We start from the raw sequence: 17,204 nt of genomic DNA on the forward strand, positions 1-17,204 counted from the left end.
TATGCTGATAATGCTGTTGTAATTATGTTACTATGTTTTTTATGTGTCTGGATTTCAACCCATCCACATCTGCCAGCTACAGGATATGGTTGCATCTGTTAAGCTTGATTGCTCTTAATTATGTGGGGCCATGGCGCAAGGTGGACTTAGGGAAAAAAAAAAAAAGAAAAAAAAAAAAAAGGAAACTACCTTGTGTGCCTATACTTAGGTAGATAAAAGAACCAAGAACTTTTTGGGCTTAGAAAGAATTGAGATGAAATAGAATGGGAGGCAGAGGACTGAAATTTGCAGGGGGAAAATTCCTTGTTAACAAGACTTAGTTTCTTATCAGGTTCCATTTCTATATGTCAGCAGCAAGGAGTGGTTGAAAAATGAGCTCTGCAACTGATTTGCTGTGATACCTTCTATTTTTAGATCACTTAACATATCAATGCCTCATACCTCTTTTTGTGTACAGCTTCACTCATATTGAAAGCTGTGAGGCAAGTGCACGTGGTATGGAGAAAAACGTAGCAGAAAATTGTGGAGGTTTCTCTCTGTCTCTTTACTTTGACCATGATTTAGCACTTCCTCATTCCTTGGATATTTAAAAGCATTGAAAGATAAAGAAGAATATGTTTAAAATTCAAAATTTTCTGCTGCAGATAATAAAATTACTAAAACTGCAGGGTAGAGCTAACAATTTAGAAAACAACTATTTGTAATATGGAAGGAAGGCCTCATTGAGGATGGGTTAATTGTATTTTACCCAGAATAAGTTGAATTAGAGGAAAGGATGGCATGTGTAAATGGAAGATAAGGGGAAAGGTTCAGGATACTAAATACAAGGAAAATGGGAACACGGAGAAGGAGAACAGCAATACATATAATGTTTCATTGTGTTCAAGATTAACTTTTTCTCTTCATTAAGCAGACAAAAATCAGATATCTGTTTCACCTCAAGAGTCATCTCTATTTTTGTTAAATATCGTAGTAGTTTAATAAGAATATAATATATTTCTAAATAGTATTTTTATATGGAAAATTCAAAAATAACATCTTTATCTTAATGAAATGCTTTATAGGTGGACTGATACCTCATTGCCAATGTTACTGTTAGAATGAAAAACTGCACATTCCATTGTTAGCCCATTTTGTCCAAACTATGCTTTAAACATTTGCCCTAACGTTCTAGCTTTTCATCATTGAAAAGTTATTTTCTGACATTCAATTTCAGAACTGCTTGACTAAGCAAATTTAATATATTACTTTTAGTTGTTTGCTGTATTTTTCATACAAGCTGAATATCTGCAAGGTTTTCAGCTGACATTTGGGATATAAATGTATAGAAAGATACTATACTTCACTGTACTTGAAAACTTACTTTTCTGAGAAATTTCGGTTCTTACTTATATTTTATAAAATTTAACACTATTCATTTCACTCAGAATTACTAGAATTACTTATCTCAGTGTGCATGAGGTACTAAAATCTGTGCTGCTTTTGATGTTGTTGCCCTGCTTCACTGAATTGAATTTCATGTGCTTCCCAGGACTTCTCGTTTTGCTTCATTTCCTGAGTACTTAGTTGTGCAGATAAAGAAGTTCACCTTTGGCCTTGACTGGATACCCAAAAAGCTTGGTATGTGCCTTTTATACTTTCCTTTTCTCATTCTATCTAATATAATCTGTAAGGTATACATGCTTTCTTGTATGAGGACGGGATTTCATTCTGAATTTTACACTGTGAAGATCCTAATTGAATATTATTTTCTTTTATGACAAACTAACTTTTTATGATAAAATGACCCATGTGAAGTTATCCTAGCTGTTTGTCAGCTGTGTACCAGAGTCATTGGTTGTTTCATATGCTTAACCCATTTCTCTGTTTTTGTAGATGTTTCTGTAGACATGCCAGATTTCCTGGATATTAACCACCTTCGGGCCACAGGTCTCCAACCAGGAGAAGAGGAACTTCCAGACATTGCTCCTCCCATTATCATTCCTGATGATCCGAAAGGTACTGACTTCTGTTCTCCTGATCCTCCCCATGAAAGACAGATAGTACCCGAGGTTGTGTGCCAGACCAAAGGCTATGTCAAAATTCAGCTCTCCAAAGGTTTGAATTTAGACCCTTATCTGCAGTTTCTTACCATGATCTATTCTTTTTTACCCTCTTCTTTAGTGGACTGACCTGTTTTTAGTGCATTTGGGTGATGGAACCTTATAACAGAACAGGTTCTTATTTAAGTTGGTTTAGCCATCAGATATAATTTCTGCTGGTTTATGATACTAGTGGCATCCAATTCTGAGTTGCTAGGGAGGTTGTTAATTCAAGGCAAAACATCAGGGATATAAAGATGATCATGCTCTGCCTGTATGAGGTCCAACGTTTCTGTGACTTTAAAAAAAAACATGGATTTTTTGTTATATGGAACAATATGAATCTACTTAGCCTTCATATGTGGCTTTCCCTCCTTTTTTTCCCTTGTTTTTCAGATCGTACGATGAACCATTTCATGGATTGTACGTATCTCATTTTTCTGAGACTGGTATTTCAGCTGCTTAAATTGCCATGCTTTTGCCCAGTTAATGGTTTCTTTGTACACATACTGATGCATGGAGCTCTGGCTGCATGCTTCCTTTAAGTAGCAGCTGACATCTGTATTTGTTCATCATTTGCTTGCATGCGTGCAGGACTCTTCTGCATAAAAGAGTCTGTACTAGCATAAGTGTAGCCAGAATATGAGCTGCTACTCTATCCGCAGTAACCTTGAATATGAAATCTGATGTACCTGTGTGTAATAAAATACAATTGTTAACAGACCAGGAGATGTTAACTCAGATGCAATGTTTTACAATATTTTTGCTTCACACATGCAGCCATTTATTAGAAAATAGACACTACTATTTTATACCCATGCATTTAATTATATGAACTAGGAGATATTTTAGGTTTAAATATTACATATGTTTGGATATATGTAAGATGCGATGCAGATTCTATGGACAGAGCCTTAACTTAACAGTTGTCTATGTTGAATGCTGAACAGCACCTCTCTAGGCTTGAAATTTCCTTTATGTTTTATATAATTGCTTGCTAAAGAGAAGACTTGGTTGCTACTTTCATTGATGAATCGGCTGTACTTCCAGACTGAAGTCGTTATGATCTTAGCAGAGACTTATTTCAGGTCTGTTTTGTAGAATGAAGGAGGTGTAAGTGCAATATGAATATCTGTGAGGTGTCTTTAATATTTACTGTGTTGGAAACTTATTTTTACCTGCAGTTATCTCTAAGCAGAATGTTATCTGTGCTACTTCTAATAATAACTTATTAATGAGAGAGAGAATACCAAGAAGGTCCTTGTAGTGCTTTATAGTATCAGCAGTGCTGTCAGAACAAATTGATTTTTCCATGCATCAGTAGAGGCAGTAGCAGAAGTTCTGCTCTAAGCTAAAAGCCCCAGAAGAGACAATGTGTCCGAGTGGTATGGTATGAGACCTAAAGAGAGGTGGGTACCACCTCTCCTGGGAAGAAAGACTCGCTGAATTTCTGCAGGTGTTCAAAGCATAACAGACCAGAGCAGGAGCCAAGGGCTCATCTGCAAGATGCCACTCATCGGCGGGATCTTGCAGTTCTGGGGGTTACAGCTGCTTGATCCTGTCTCCCTCTGGACTCTGATCTCAGCTGAAGCTGTCAGGCTATGTAATTCAGAGATGAAGTTCAGCTGGAGACTGCTAGATCCAGCAGCCACTGTTTCTCTTGCCTGCAAGATCCTTCCTCTGAAAGCTGTGATGGCTCTAGATGGCCTTCCCTAGCTAAGCTCAGTACCTAACTTCACCCCTTAAAATTCAGCAGTGAGTTCTTTTATAAATGAAATTCTGTAGGAAATTGTCAAGGTTAATGACCTATGTAGGTTAGTGAGACAAATGATTCCAAGTCCATAATAAATCATAATAAATACTATAATGCTTTGTACAAGGCTGCTTTCTAATGAGTGTGGCTTTATTGCTAACCTAAGTACTAGTACTAAAACAAATCCTAGCAGTATGTATAGTAATATGTAGCACCACAAATAAAATTAAGAACGACTGTACAACAGATTAAATTAGACTTGTATATTCTAGACGGTCCTTTCTTGCAGCTCTAGATATTGATGAGTCTTCAGTTATGCAACTGGCGGAGATGGGTTTTCCTTTGGAAGCATGTCGGAAAGCCGTGTACTATACAGGCAACCTGGGTGCTGAAGTGGCTTTCAACTGGATCATTGCACATATGGAAGAACCAGGTTAGTGAATGGAAGGTGCAAACTAAACTCACCTCCTGGTTGTCTGTCGTGGCAGTCGTAATTTGATAATGTGTGACAGAGAAACAACATCCCCCTTCCTCACCTCAGGAAACCTGGAAGTGTGAGTGAATTTTCCTAAGCTGCTCCTAGGATATGCAGGTCTTGACCATCATATGGCATCCTCTGTCTAGAAGACAACAACAAACCTAAGTTACACCAAGAGTACTGTCTCTTGTCCTCACTGGTGGTGTGGGCTAGCTCTTTGTTGTCTGGCCTTTGGCTAGGTCTGTGCTGCAGAGGGGAAAGCTGACTTGTGATCAAGCGTAAGTACAGAGAGCTCTGTTTTGTGGATGCATTTTTGCCGTATCAGCCTTCTCTAGCTCAGATTAGTGCATTCACAACATATTTATAAGTTGTGCTATCTACTGATGGACACCTAATTAGCAGCTAGATGTTCTCCAGTTCCCATGTTTCAACCATACAAAGTTTGAGCCCGTGATTTGGTACTGAGTATAGCTGAGCACTCCCTTGCCAGGGAGCTCCTGATTTGGTTGAGTTCCCATTTCTTTGTGGACTGTTGTGTTGCTTGTGTAAATGGAGAACGAGTTTTACTTGAGCTTAACCAGAATATTTCAGCTATGGAATCAGTTAATTTTACAACTATATGCACATCAGCTGGATTGTCTACTGTTCTGGTGTCATCACTGCTTCTACATCAGCTTTTGCTACTTTCCTTCAATTGTTTCACTTCTGTGATGTGCCAAGTTGTTGCAACCTGTTGTTTTTTAAGGCTTTCCACACATGTAAGTCCCAACTGGGCAAGTGAAATAAACTGCACATTGATTTCCAGGCTTCTTTGAGGTCCTGTTTGTTTGTGTGTGTTGTTGACTTTCCAGTTCAGTGGGGCAAAAGAATGAATTGATCAATGTTTTATTGTTCCAGACTTTGCTGAGCCACTGGTTGTACCTGCGTTTGGAGGAGCCACTTCCAGTGGAGCAACTGGGTTAGGGGCTGTTGGGCTGGATAACCAGCCTCCTGAAGAGATGGTTGCCATTATCATTTCCATGGGTTTCCAAAGGAACCTAGCAATTCAAGCGCTGAAGGCAACAGTGAGTTCCTTGAATTAGTGGTAGCATGTGGATTTTATCTGATATTATGTGCCCTGTATGTGTGCGTGTTCAGGTAGCTCTGAAAAATACATATAAAAATTGAGTTAGTGGGTAATGCATGTAATGCATTCTGGCAAAGTGTGGGATGCCTGACTTGGTAAGGTTAAAGTGGAGAAGGTGGGCAGTGTGCATTACATAACGTTAAAATGTAGTGAAACATCTGTTGAGATGAATGCCTAAAGACTGTCTTCATGATGGGAAATCAGGGACGATGGGGAACGTTTATGGAAAGATTTCCTTTCCATTTATTAAGCTTCTGCAGAGTGCTTGTTGAATACTGTTTTCCATGGAGGTAGAATATATATCTTAGAAGCTTTCAGGGCTTTTGCATATGATCCGTATTTGTTTCAAAGGCTGGTATCTGAGTGGTAGCATGATTCTAGAGAATATATTAAGGGCTGCTTTTTTGTTTGATTGACTCATAGAACAATAATTTGGAGCGTGCGCTGGAATGGATCTTCAGCCGCCCTGAACTTGAGGAAGAGAGTGAGCCTGCTTTGGACGTGATGGATCTGGAGAACCATGCTAACGCGAATATCCTTGCAGAGACAGGATCAGAGGGACCCAGGATCAAAGATGGGCCTGGAAGTAAGTTCTTCAGCTTAGAGTTGGCGATTGTGTTGTTGCATCACACCTACCCAAGTACTTCTTGCAGACAATTTACTTTTAATCCTGCTTCTGGGGCTGAGCCAGATGCTGTGGGGCTAATTTCTGTGGTCTGTGTTTGCTCAGTAAACTTTCTGTGGACTCACTGAATAACCTGAGTCCCAGCTTTTTGTTGCCACGGCATAAAAGTCTCTCCTGGCCTAGTTTTACTTTTTTGTCTGTTGCTGTAAGATAGAAGGACAAAGAAAAGCTAGAATGTCGAAATCTTCAGAGGCTGAGTATCACAAAGATAACACTGCTGTTGCAGACCACCTGAGTTTCTGTCCTTCTGTAGTGTGGGGTGAGGTTGGGTGGGTGGGTTGATAAAATCCCCTCAACCAAATTCCTTATTCTAATGTGGCTGGTATAATTAGCATCCTGTTTGTACTGCTTTGATGTTTTCTTTTGGGCCATGTTTTTTTCTTTGAGATTCTCAGTCATATGACTGCTAAATAAACCACAAGATGGAGCAAATGTACAGCAGTCAAAGTTGTGAAGTAGGCAAAAAAAAACCCACACAGCAACTTAAGTGTAAAAGCACTAGAGTACAATAGCTCAGTGGTTCCAATGTTATGCGATCATATAACATTTTTGAAGGGTCATTTGTGACCTATTCTAATAACTGTTTTATGTTCTAAGCTTGTCCCTCTGGTTTTGACTGTAATAGTCTTAGAAAAAAATATTAACATCCAATTTGATTTTGGTTCTGTGGTTGCCATTATTGTATAAGAACATTAATTTCTTTGTTTCTAACATGATAAAATCCAATCATAAGTCTTGTGGAGATGTGGGAAAGATTGATAATCATTAGATTAAAAAACAACAACAACAACAAAAAGAAAATAAAGATTTGGAATAATTATTTTTTGTGGTACTTAGCCTTTATAGACTGAGACCATTTACTGAGTGCCTGAAATCCTGATAACCAACATGATACTGTAAAATGGCTCCAGAAAGCCCTCTCCACCAAAATCCAGGCCTCTGTCCTTATGCAATATCCTGAAAGAAGGTACCCTTTTACTTTTGGTGGTAATCTGGGTGAATGGCATGAATGGGTGGGGAGCAAGAACCAATGATGTGTTCTCCAGAGGCTCAAAGTACAAAAATTGTCCTTTGTATTAAAGGAAGAAGTTTCTTTCCTGTCCTCCCTTTTATGAGCTGATGAAATTTAGAACTTATGTGTTTTTTTGTTTGACTTATAGGGGATCTGTGATCACGCTCAAACACATAGCTAATCTGTGTGCAGAATGAACTCCATATCTAGCACTTTCTGTGGTGCTCTCTGTGAACTGGGAATGAATCTGCTGTTTTCTCTTTCCAGGGCTGTGATCACAGCCCTGCTGTACATGCACAGATGTATGTGGGTTTTGCTTGGATTGTTTTGATGTTTGACAGTGAATCTGAGTACTAGTTAAACTGAGCATATGCTGCAGTCTTAACAGATACTGTGCTTGGGGATGCAGAGTCTGAGTTAGGAGTGCCCAGGTGCTTCTCAAGGATTAGAAAGAAAAGTTTCCCCTGGATTCATATTGCAATGCTAGCAATAAGATTTATGCTCTCCTTTGTATTTGTTAAACAGGATACGAGCTGTTTGGGTTCATCAGCCACATGGGAACATCCACAATGAGTGGCCACTATGTTTGTCATCTCAAGAAAGAAGGAAGGTGAGCTGATGATGAGTGGAGGGAGACACATGGGTGTACAAATGTTTTCTTTGAAACATGCATCTGTTAAGAGCAGGATGTGTATTCATGGCATGCAAAACACACGTTATAACCGTGTATATATTTCCCACCAAAGAGATGAAGTTTTTGATTGTTATAGATTATAGATGTGATTAGTCAACTCTGATATGGCTGAGATCTAGGTTGAAATGAATCAGTGGGTGTTCTGTCCTTGTTATTTCAAATCTTTGTTCATTTGGGGGCATCAGTTTTGTACCTTACTGTTTATCTGAGCTTCCCTCAACTTCCTCTCCCTTCCCATTAATAGAAACCCATCAGACTATAGGATAGTACTAACACTAGTACTGATAGTACGGCAGACTGATCTTGGCTGTGATTTTGATATGCTTTTTTTTTTTTTTTTTTTTTTAATAATAAATCCATAATTTTCCTTCATTTAAACTGTAACTGCATACTCCTCTACACATCCCTCTTCCTTTTCGGTTCTTGATATTGCCAGTAAAGGTGATTTAGCTGTTTCTCAGGTCATTTTTTCCTGTTGCAATGCCTACATTTAGATTTTAAGTTCTTTGAACTTTGGATTTGATTAGTCCTTGATAAGTGATGACTTCTATACAGACAGAATGTAATCAGTCTTGTTTTCATTTCAGATGGGTGATCTACAATGACCTTAGAGTCTGTGCCTCAGAACGACCTCCGAAAGACCAGGGCTACATTTATTTTTACCACAGGATACCAAGTTAGGCCTCAAATCTATTACCTGGCCTTAAGAAGCCATAAGCCTTTTTAACCTGCCAAAAAAAGCATCCAAGAAAAAAAAAAATCAAAGCCAACAAAAGACCCCTAACCCTTGGACTACCAAAAAGCAAAGGAAAACATGGGATATTTATAGTTTATTTAAAAACAGTTATTTGATGCCTTCTTAAGCATTAGAGGGAAAAATTTCTATCAGGTGATGTATAGTACCTTGTTTTAAATTTATACACCTTAAAGGATACCTTAAGACCATGCAGATTACTGGTGGAGTTTGCAGCTAGTATATGGAGAAAACAGGATTTTCAAAATTGGACAAAACCAGACCAGTTCAGCTCAACTCCTGCGTGTTCAGTCCATGCATCCATTGAAGACCATGAAGAAATATTTGCACCTGTGGTAACTGGGAGTCACTGTTTTCAGCCAGAGTGCAGACCACTTACGGAAATATCACGTGTAAAGTTGGAGGGAGGGTGTGTGTGAGTGTTCTTCAGAGCAAATTGTCTTATTTGAGATTATTGTCATTACAGTGAGAAAAGCCAGCTACAGTTACACCAGTCTTGTAGTGTTTCGTTTTGCATTTTTGATGCTTAAAACTGAGAAACTAACGGAGATGTCAGTGCCCTGTACATTTTCTGCCAAAGAGAAATAATGGATTTTATTTTCACAGAGGTAGGTTTCTTCATCCTCTCTTGAATGTTTGTTTTGAAAGTTCTTCAAACAGATTCAGGATTACAAGTGGCTAAAAGAAGGAATTTTCTTCTGATTATAAAATTAAATAGTGTGCTCTCAGGAAAAGCCTATTATTTTATCTTTTTTTTTTTTTTTTCTCTTATGAAGGAGGTAAAGAAGGAGTTATTGTCCCATTATATTTCTTTCTGGAAATTTGCATCTAGCTCACTCACATTCCAGCTGAAATCATCTCCCTGACAAAGTATTTGCAGTGCCATTCTTCTTTCTGCCAAAGGCTGCTTAAGTATTTAATTCCATCTACAAATGGGGAAAATTGCTTAGTAAAGTTCTGTTATATTTATTTAATGATTCCCCCCCCCCCAAAAAAAAAAAAAAAAGGCAATACTTTCTCATGATTTTTCAGATTTCTTGTAACTTGTGATCACACCAATAATCTGCTCTTTTACAGACACCTTCACAAAAGGGGTTTTATATCTCTGGCAGGAATGAAGGGTGGGTAGGTAGGGGCTGGCCTTTCCTGCCCCTTTTTTGTTTTTGTTTTATTTTTTTTTGGTGTTATTTCAGTTTGCAGCACAGGCAAGATTATATATATATGGGTTTTTAAATTGTCATTGAAAACATTAATTCTAGGAAAAAAATGCAATGGTGAATGTGATACTTTTTGTGATTCCAAAAACTACTAAAAGTTCAAAATGTGTTAGCCACTGCTAAGAGATGGTTGAAGGAGTTGCTTCATGTAATTTTACTGAGCCTTCAAAGTAAATTGGAAAGGTCAAAACAAAGAAAAAAAACAAAGAAAAAACCTTGTAGAATATGAGAGACAGGGAGCTTTAATCTCTGCAGTACCTGCGAGTTTAACAGAAAAATTCAAGCAGCTACAAAAGAGAACTCAAATTAAAAATCTGGTTATGAGCAGGGCAATTTATTTTTTCCAGCATTTGGAGGAAAAAAAACAACATGCAGAGAAAAAAAAAAAAAAAAAGTGTATTTTTTCAGCTTTTGATCTTAAGAGAGGAGAAAAATCCTAGTGCAATAATTCTGTAAATGGTGCCTAATTGCTGGGAAAGCTTCCTCCATTAAGCGCTCTTATTGACACAAAAGCATGGTGCTATAGCGCATTAAGTGGCTCCTGTGAGATTCAGCTGCTTTGTAATTATTGAGCCACCAGTTCTGGACAAAATAAAATCTGCCAGTAATTTTTTTCCTTCCTCAAGGTTTTTGAGTATTTGTGTATCTCACCAGAAAATGCCAAGTTTGAAAATGGGATCAGCAAATGTCACATCTTCAATTTAAAGTGAAAGAACAAAACATTCATATATCTATATTTGTGCTTTATCATTCTGGCAGTGGGGAAAAAAAAAAAGTCTTTTATTTATGTTTTTTTGAATATTTTTTTTTGAATACCTATTTATATCCCAATGGAGTTCAACACATCAGCTTCCCTCTTGCCTCATAATCTTAAAGGGCTATTTATAAACTAACAAGATCTGATGACTGTTACCTTTTTACTTAGAGACTCCGGGTAAGTGGAAGCCAACAGAGCAGTTATCATGTTCATTATTAAACTGGAAACGTGGCTGGTCTCTTAGGATTAAGGGTGGAGCTTGGACTTGTGCAAACCATTTGTCTGGTGCATCCTAAAACAGGAAGAGCTGTGGGACTGATACTGGTTTCAGCTGACACAAGACACTTAAAAAGGTGACAAACTGGAAACAATAAATAAAAGGGGAAGGGCATTATCTGGCTGCAGCAGGTGAGAGGTAGCACCTCGGCTTCTGAAGTTCTTTTCAGTTGAGCACTCTCATGTACTGCCTGCCGAAATGAGAGAGTGGGTCAGAAGTGCAGGGAGCAGTTCAGGGGAAAGGTTTACAGATGTGCTAAAACCTAGCACTTGAAAATATCTGAAGTTCTTCAGGGCTTTCAGGAATTCTTCTCTTCTTTCCCAAAGTAGAGATTTTCCACCTTTTCTAAATGAGCAGTTAAGGCATTTCAGTTTTGTGATGGGATATCATGAGAAACATCATGAATCTCAAGGAGCAGGATGTCCACTCCCGAAAAAGCCATGGTTTAAAAACAAGTCTAGATGGTTCTTGACTCCCATCACTTGTAATTCTGCTGTGCTCAGTGACTTTACTTCTGACTTGCACTGGTGGAACTGAAACCAGGATCAGTTTCTTTGGCTCAGGCAGCCTCCGCTGAGTTGTAGCACACATTCTGAATGCAGATGCAACTGGAGTTATTAGATTGTTTTAGAAGCATCTCCATTCCTTTTGTATTTCATCCTGGCAGCAGCCATTTTTATCTCCATTGCTGTTTTCATGCATTGAAAGACTATGCAAAATACATAACTGGACATCACTTTTCATTTTGTTCCTATCCCTGTCTACCCTAATGGCTGAGATCCGTTTCTGATTTCTGTTCACTCTTCAGAGGTTTTACTGTTGTATCCTTGAAGTGTCTGTACTGGTTTACTTTGCACCATTCAGAGTTGTTTGCTTGGAGCACTGTTAACATTTCGGAGAGTATTTGGGATGAGCAAGGTTGTGAATGACATTGTTGCAACTGTTTTAAATTAAAAAGAAATATTCTCACTTCTTGTGGCTGTGTGGATTCTTTCTTTCTTTCTTTCCTGTCCAAACTCAAGAGGAGTAGACTGAACATGTTCTGATGCTGCCTCTTTTCTTACTTTCTGTGGTCATGTTTGGTGTTTTACCTAAAAAGCTGCATGGGGAAACAAAGAGGTTTGTGACAGACTTAATCTCTTCTGGCAATTCTCTGGATGGCAAGAAACAAAAACCTTAAAATCCCCTCTGCCTCCCAAAACAAACAAAAACCCAAATGCAGAATGGGTATAACGCGGCAAAACTAGAAAATAGGATTTCCATTGCTAATTTTTTTGTTTGCAACTTTTAAGCCAATTGAAGTTCTTTGAATATAAGAGTTGGCAATGTTCACATGGAAGAGTGCTGTCATTTCGCTCCATTTCCTGCTGTTTAATTATAGCTTTATCTTGGTCTGTAAGTCCTCATATTCATTTAGGAATTTGACCTGCTGTTCTGTAAAGGATTGTTTTTCTTCATGCATAAGGGATTCGCATAGCAGCGTGACCACTGGGATCTTTGGTAGATGCAAGAATAGGCCAAAAAAGGAGACTGATGGATGGCAACGCTTTGATCTTTTCACAGGATCATGGGACCATGAACTGGAGGAGATGCAAGAAGTGAACCTACCAGGTTTTGAGTGACATTTTCTGACATGGAAGTAGGGGCCATGTGAAGAGTTGAGTGATGACAGGAAAGGTAAAGATGGTTCAGCCCTCAAAGTCCAAATGTAATGATCTCTTGGTTCTTCTCTATCACAGATGTTCTTTGTGATCACAACAAGTCACTCTGCATCATATTCACACCACTTAAGCAACTGGAGGTGAGGGAATGTGGCTCCTTGTGCAAGCTAAGGGGCAAAACTTAGGGCTCTGCTCAGACTTCATGCGAGAATTTCCTGTGCAGAGTTGTGACCGCTGACTTTTGCGGACTGCTTGGGGAAGGCAGTATTAGATAACTGACAAGTGAATACCACCCCTGGTCTCTGCTCCCCATCACTAGAATGGAAAATAACACCTCTGTCCCTCAGGTGTGCTACCAGCACGACATGGGTAAGCGAGGCACTGACAGCTGTGATGAAAAATGAGTGCTATAAAAATACAGAGGACAGATAATGTATGGCTGACAGCTGTGTGCAGTAGGTGATTATATTTTCAGACTGTTTTGCCAGTGTCCTTCGCACTGATTTTTTGAGCAGTTCTGTATGTAGGATTTCTGCTCAGCCTCTCTCTTGCTTTAACTTCGGGACTGCAGTGCTGTGCTCCTGGTCCGTGTTTGCTACAGAGCACATAACTAATGGACACTCCAGCTTATTCTTTGTTGGTATGCTTGAGCAGCGATTAAAGGGGTCAGGCCTCCAGATCTATCCCAACTTTGTACCCCCTCCTCCCCCCCAGTCCCACATACAGCAAAAGCACCAGGCTGTCACATCTATTCTGTCAGCAAATTGTGTGAAAGCCAAAACTAAAATTACTGCCAACTCCCACGGTGGTTTGTGGGAAGTTGCTTTGACTAATGATGTAACATACCTTTAAGAACACTCAGGATGAGGCTGCGAATCTGACTTTTTACTTTGAAGTCTATGCATTCACCATGCTATGTTGCACTAGGCAGGATATAGTTATATAGAAAAGCTCTTCCTACTATCAGAATAAAGGAAATTATATGTTTTCTGAAGAATTACTTTCATGACATTATGAAGAACAAGATTTGGAAGTTTTTCCATTCAAATTCTACAGCATGTGCTTGATTTCTGCTTATTTTACTTCTATAAAAAGCTCTTTCTTTGCCAGTCTGCCAATCACTGATAGTTGGCTTTTTTTTTGTCTCCTAGAAGATTGTTTTGTAATATTAGTTGTGCTTTAATTTTGAAGTGTGCAGTTGCATGATCTCAGGAAAAATTCTCATATACTTCTTTCCATTTTCCTCATTTGGAGTGTATGTGCAACCTCCTTTGGTCCAGTCCTCAGCTAGTATAAATTCTAGATGTAAGTATAATTGACCAATGTGTTGAAATAAAATAAAATAATTTAAAAAAATAATAATTAAAAATAATATATATATAAGGTTAATCAAACAAACCAAAGCCTCACCTCAGAGTAACTTGATGAGTTTATTAAAAATCTTTTGATAAGGAAAAAAAGCCTTTTCTGGGCTTTATTTTTAACCAGAGAAGCACTACTATGTCATAAACAGTAGGAAAGAAGACCTCATATTAAAAATCCTTTATTTCACTTGGAGAAGTAGGTCCCTCTTTTCATTTCAGGTAATTAAAGTCAAAACCATCATCAAATTGAGAACAGATTTGGAAATATTTGAAGCCACAGACAAAGTTTATTTTTAAAACATATTTAAAAATTGCACAGTTATAAATACAGGTAAATAAATACAATTCAGTATGTGGAAAAGAACCCAAGGAAGGCATGCTTCCATTACAGTACAAAAATACTACATTAAATGTGGTGCTCTGCAAATAGTCATCTATGAGCTTAATAAATTTAACACATCCAATATGCACGTAGTTCATTTCTGAGGAAATAGATTATTTTAAAGAGCAGTGCAAGGAAACATCAACATAAAGCATCAGTAAACTACAGCTCTGTGTTTAATATAATACACAGCTGATAATGCACTAAGTATACAGAGGCGAGTTAGTTGTAAGAAAGGTATTTTTTCTCCTCATGTACTTACAGACCCAGGTGCTCGGTCTGGGTCAGTGTGGACCTTTGTAAGGGAATGTAAACATTCAGGTGTAGGGCTGAGCTCCCACCTCCACGTGCTGCACCCTGCACGTCCACCGACCCATCGACAGAGGCGTTAAGTGAGCAATGTAAGTCTGTGCAGCAGCAGGGCTCCTCTGACAGCCCAGGTGAAAGTATCTGCCAACCCTAGAGTCCCTTCTTTCCTGTATGTTGGCTTAAAAATAAAGCCAAAAAAACTGATGCAAGATAGCAAAGGTTTTTCAAACAGTTTACAGCATATAGAAGAAGCTGCACAGAATGCCTTTCAAAACTATATAGTTTTATTTGAATCTAGATATGTTATACTCTGATATATAAAATATATTTATAAATGTTTTGATTTTTCTGAATTTACAATAATTACTGATATTAAAAAGGCTATTTAAATTAAAGTTTTAGCCAATGTCAATGACATTCTGTAAATGTGGAAGGGGAAAAAAGATCAAAGCACATTAAATCTTGACCATGCAAGCTTGCTGTCACATGTGCAAGCATTTGTAAAGTTACAGCTTATTTTAGGAAACTTTAGGTTCCTTCTGTCTCTCTCCCAGGCATAGTACCTATTGCTCTGTGGGCTGAGGCTCTGAAACTTTCTGTGGGTTCTGCGACATTTTTCATTTTGCCAAGGTTTGTTCAAAGCATCTGTGATCTCTACATGCATGGCGCTCTTGTGTCTGATTTATTTCACCAGTCCAAAAATAGAACCATAATGAAGTAATTTGATTTCTAGCATAGATGAGGTTTGGATAGTAGATAACACTATTGCATATCCACCCGTCAGTTTTTTCACAGCATGCAGTGCATTTTGTCTATCACTTCTGTCTGTGAATACTTGGTATTTTACAAACATAATTACATAAATTCACTGTACAGGCTGCAAAGCTGACAACACTGGTGACCAGAAATCTCCGTTTGTCAACTGCGCAGGTTATTCATGTGAAGAAACTAATATGTCTGATTTTGCAGATGCACGTTCAGGCAAGAGAGATCTACAACCAATTTGTGTTAGTCCAATTCTCACTGGCTGTAACAGGCAATGATTTAGGCCTCGGTCTTTGCTTCTGTGGCTGCTGGTAATGTCAGCAGTCATTATTCCTGTCATGGGGGCCTGTGATCCTATGGATGTTTGTGGAGCACCTGTTGGTGTTGTTAGGGCCCTCCTTTCCACCTGGCAGACAGGCCCAAGTTTTCCAAATTGGCTCATTAGCTCTTCGTGCCTGATGTGCTGAGCTTTCTGCTGAATTGAGCGTCTGCAGCTGAAACCCATGCATACAGCAGGTGCTCAGATCCTGTGAAGTTTTACATGTACATTGCCCAGAGAAGCTGTGGATGCCCCATCCCTGGAAGTGCCCAAGGCCAGGCTGGATGGGGCTTTGGGCAACCTGGGCTAGTGGGAGATGTCCCTGCCCACAGCAGGGGGTTGGAACTGGATGGTCTTTAAGGTCTCTTCCAACCCAAACCAGTCTGTGATTCTCCAACTTTCAAACAGGGTAGTCAGATAGCAGGCAGCCTTCAGAGCTAGTGGGCAAGTTTGAAAAGCCTGGCCGTGTTACGTGTAGAGCAAGACAGTAGTTGTTTGAATGGCTCTGGGAATCTTTTTCTCTGGTTTGGTGCTACCTGGGTTAGGCTAGTAAAGCAAATGAGAAAATCCAAACACACAACTTCCCTGGGAAACCTGCACACATTTGGCTTTCTGATTCTGAAGAGGGTACCAAAATTTGTCTGCAAAAGCAGTTACTGCAGATGTCTGTCATTCATTAAAGACTTCAAGCAAACATGAGATCCACAACACGCAGCAATTTCTAAGGATGGGATTTAAAAAGGGCTCTGTGTTCTGTCTAAACTGTGACAAATATCCTGAACTTGATTTTGAGTTCGGAAGATGCAAAGTGCTTTTAAAACATCCCATAGAAGATACTAATTAATAGCTTTAAAACACCCGATGTGTGTCTTCTGCATGCATTCTCTAAATGCTTACTCAAGTAGCAATGCTGCATGCTTAGTATTAGTATTTCACTACGGTTATTTGTTAGTGTAGTTGCATGCACTATTGTCACATGAGGTTTTGTGTTACAGGAACTTTCCCCTCAGTATTTTTAAAAGTGCTGTTATTTGTCAGGTCTTAATAAAATGCCATTGCATACAGATATGTATGTGTTTACCTGAAGATCAAACCAACATTTTAAACTGGCAAAAAACAGTCTATTGCAACAATGGGTTTAATCATTACAGTTTCAAGAGATCAGCAAGAAATGAGCCTATTGCTTTCATTGTAAAGCTTCACCCCATAAATAATCATTTTTATTTCAGTGACTGTTAAACATGTGCAGTGGTATCAGAGGCCAGCCCTCATCAGGTAGCTGTATCTGAGCTGATCAGGCAAAGACTTTCAGTGTTTAGCAGCTTGATGGATCAGACTTGTTATAAATATTCATAAACTTTTGCAGAGGAGAGGGCAGACAGAAGCTTGGGTTAGGAAAGTGCTTTTTAATTGCATGAAATATGCAAAAGAGGAAAGACTCAAAAATTGGGAGTCAATTACCTGGCAGTGATAAATCACCTCTGGAGAAAGAGGGGAGTAAGAACAAGGGGAAGCAGGAGTGGGAGATGCTGATAAACCATTACAGCACTCTAATTTGGTACCACCCCAT

The 17,204-nt window shown here is 38.8% G+C and overlaps 1 protein-coding gene across 2 annotated transcripts in view; it reads left to right on the forward strand.

The window, feature by feature from the left end:
* Nucleotides 1–11,803, forward strand: part of USP13 (ubiquitin specific peptidase 13) — a 47,475-nt gene extending 35,672 nt beyond the window's left edge. For both annotated transcript variants that reach the window (XM_068692417.1, XM_068692418.1), the window contains 8 exons: nt 1,532–1,620; nt 1,876–1,998; nt 2,478–2,504; nt 4,124–4,267; nt 5,210–5,376; nt 5,862–6,024; nt 7,661–7,745; nt 8,417–11,803. In XM_068692417.1, the coding sequence (XP_068548518.1) occupies nt 1,532–1,620; nt 1,876–1,998; nt 2,478–2,504; nt 4,124–4,267; nt 5,210–5,376; nt 5,862–6,024; nt 7,661–7,745; nt 8,417–8,510 (892 nt within the window). In that variant the 3' untranslated portion in view covers nt 8,511–11,803. The remainder of the gene's footprint in view (nt 1–1,531; nt 1,621–1,875; nt 1,999–2,477; nt 2,505–4,123; nt 4,268–5,209; nt 5,377–5,861; nt 6,025–7,660; nt 7,746–8,416) is intronic.
* The last annotated feature ends 5,401 nt before the right edge of the window (nt 11,804–17,204 follow it).

The sequence above is a fragment of the Anas acuta genome, chromosome 9, assembly GCF_963932015.1.
Source record: "Anas acuta chromosome 9, bAnaAcu1.1, whole genome shotgun sequence".
Classification (NCBI taxonomy): Eukaryota; Metazoa; Chordata; class Aves; order Anseriformes; family Anatidae; genus Anas; species Anas acuta.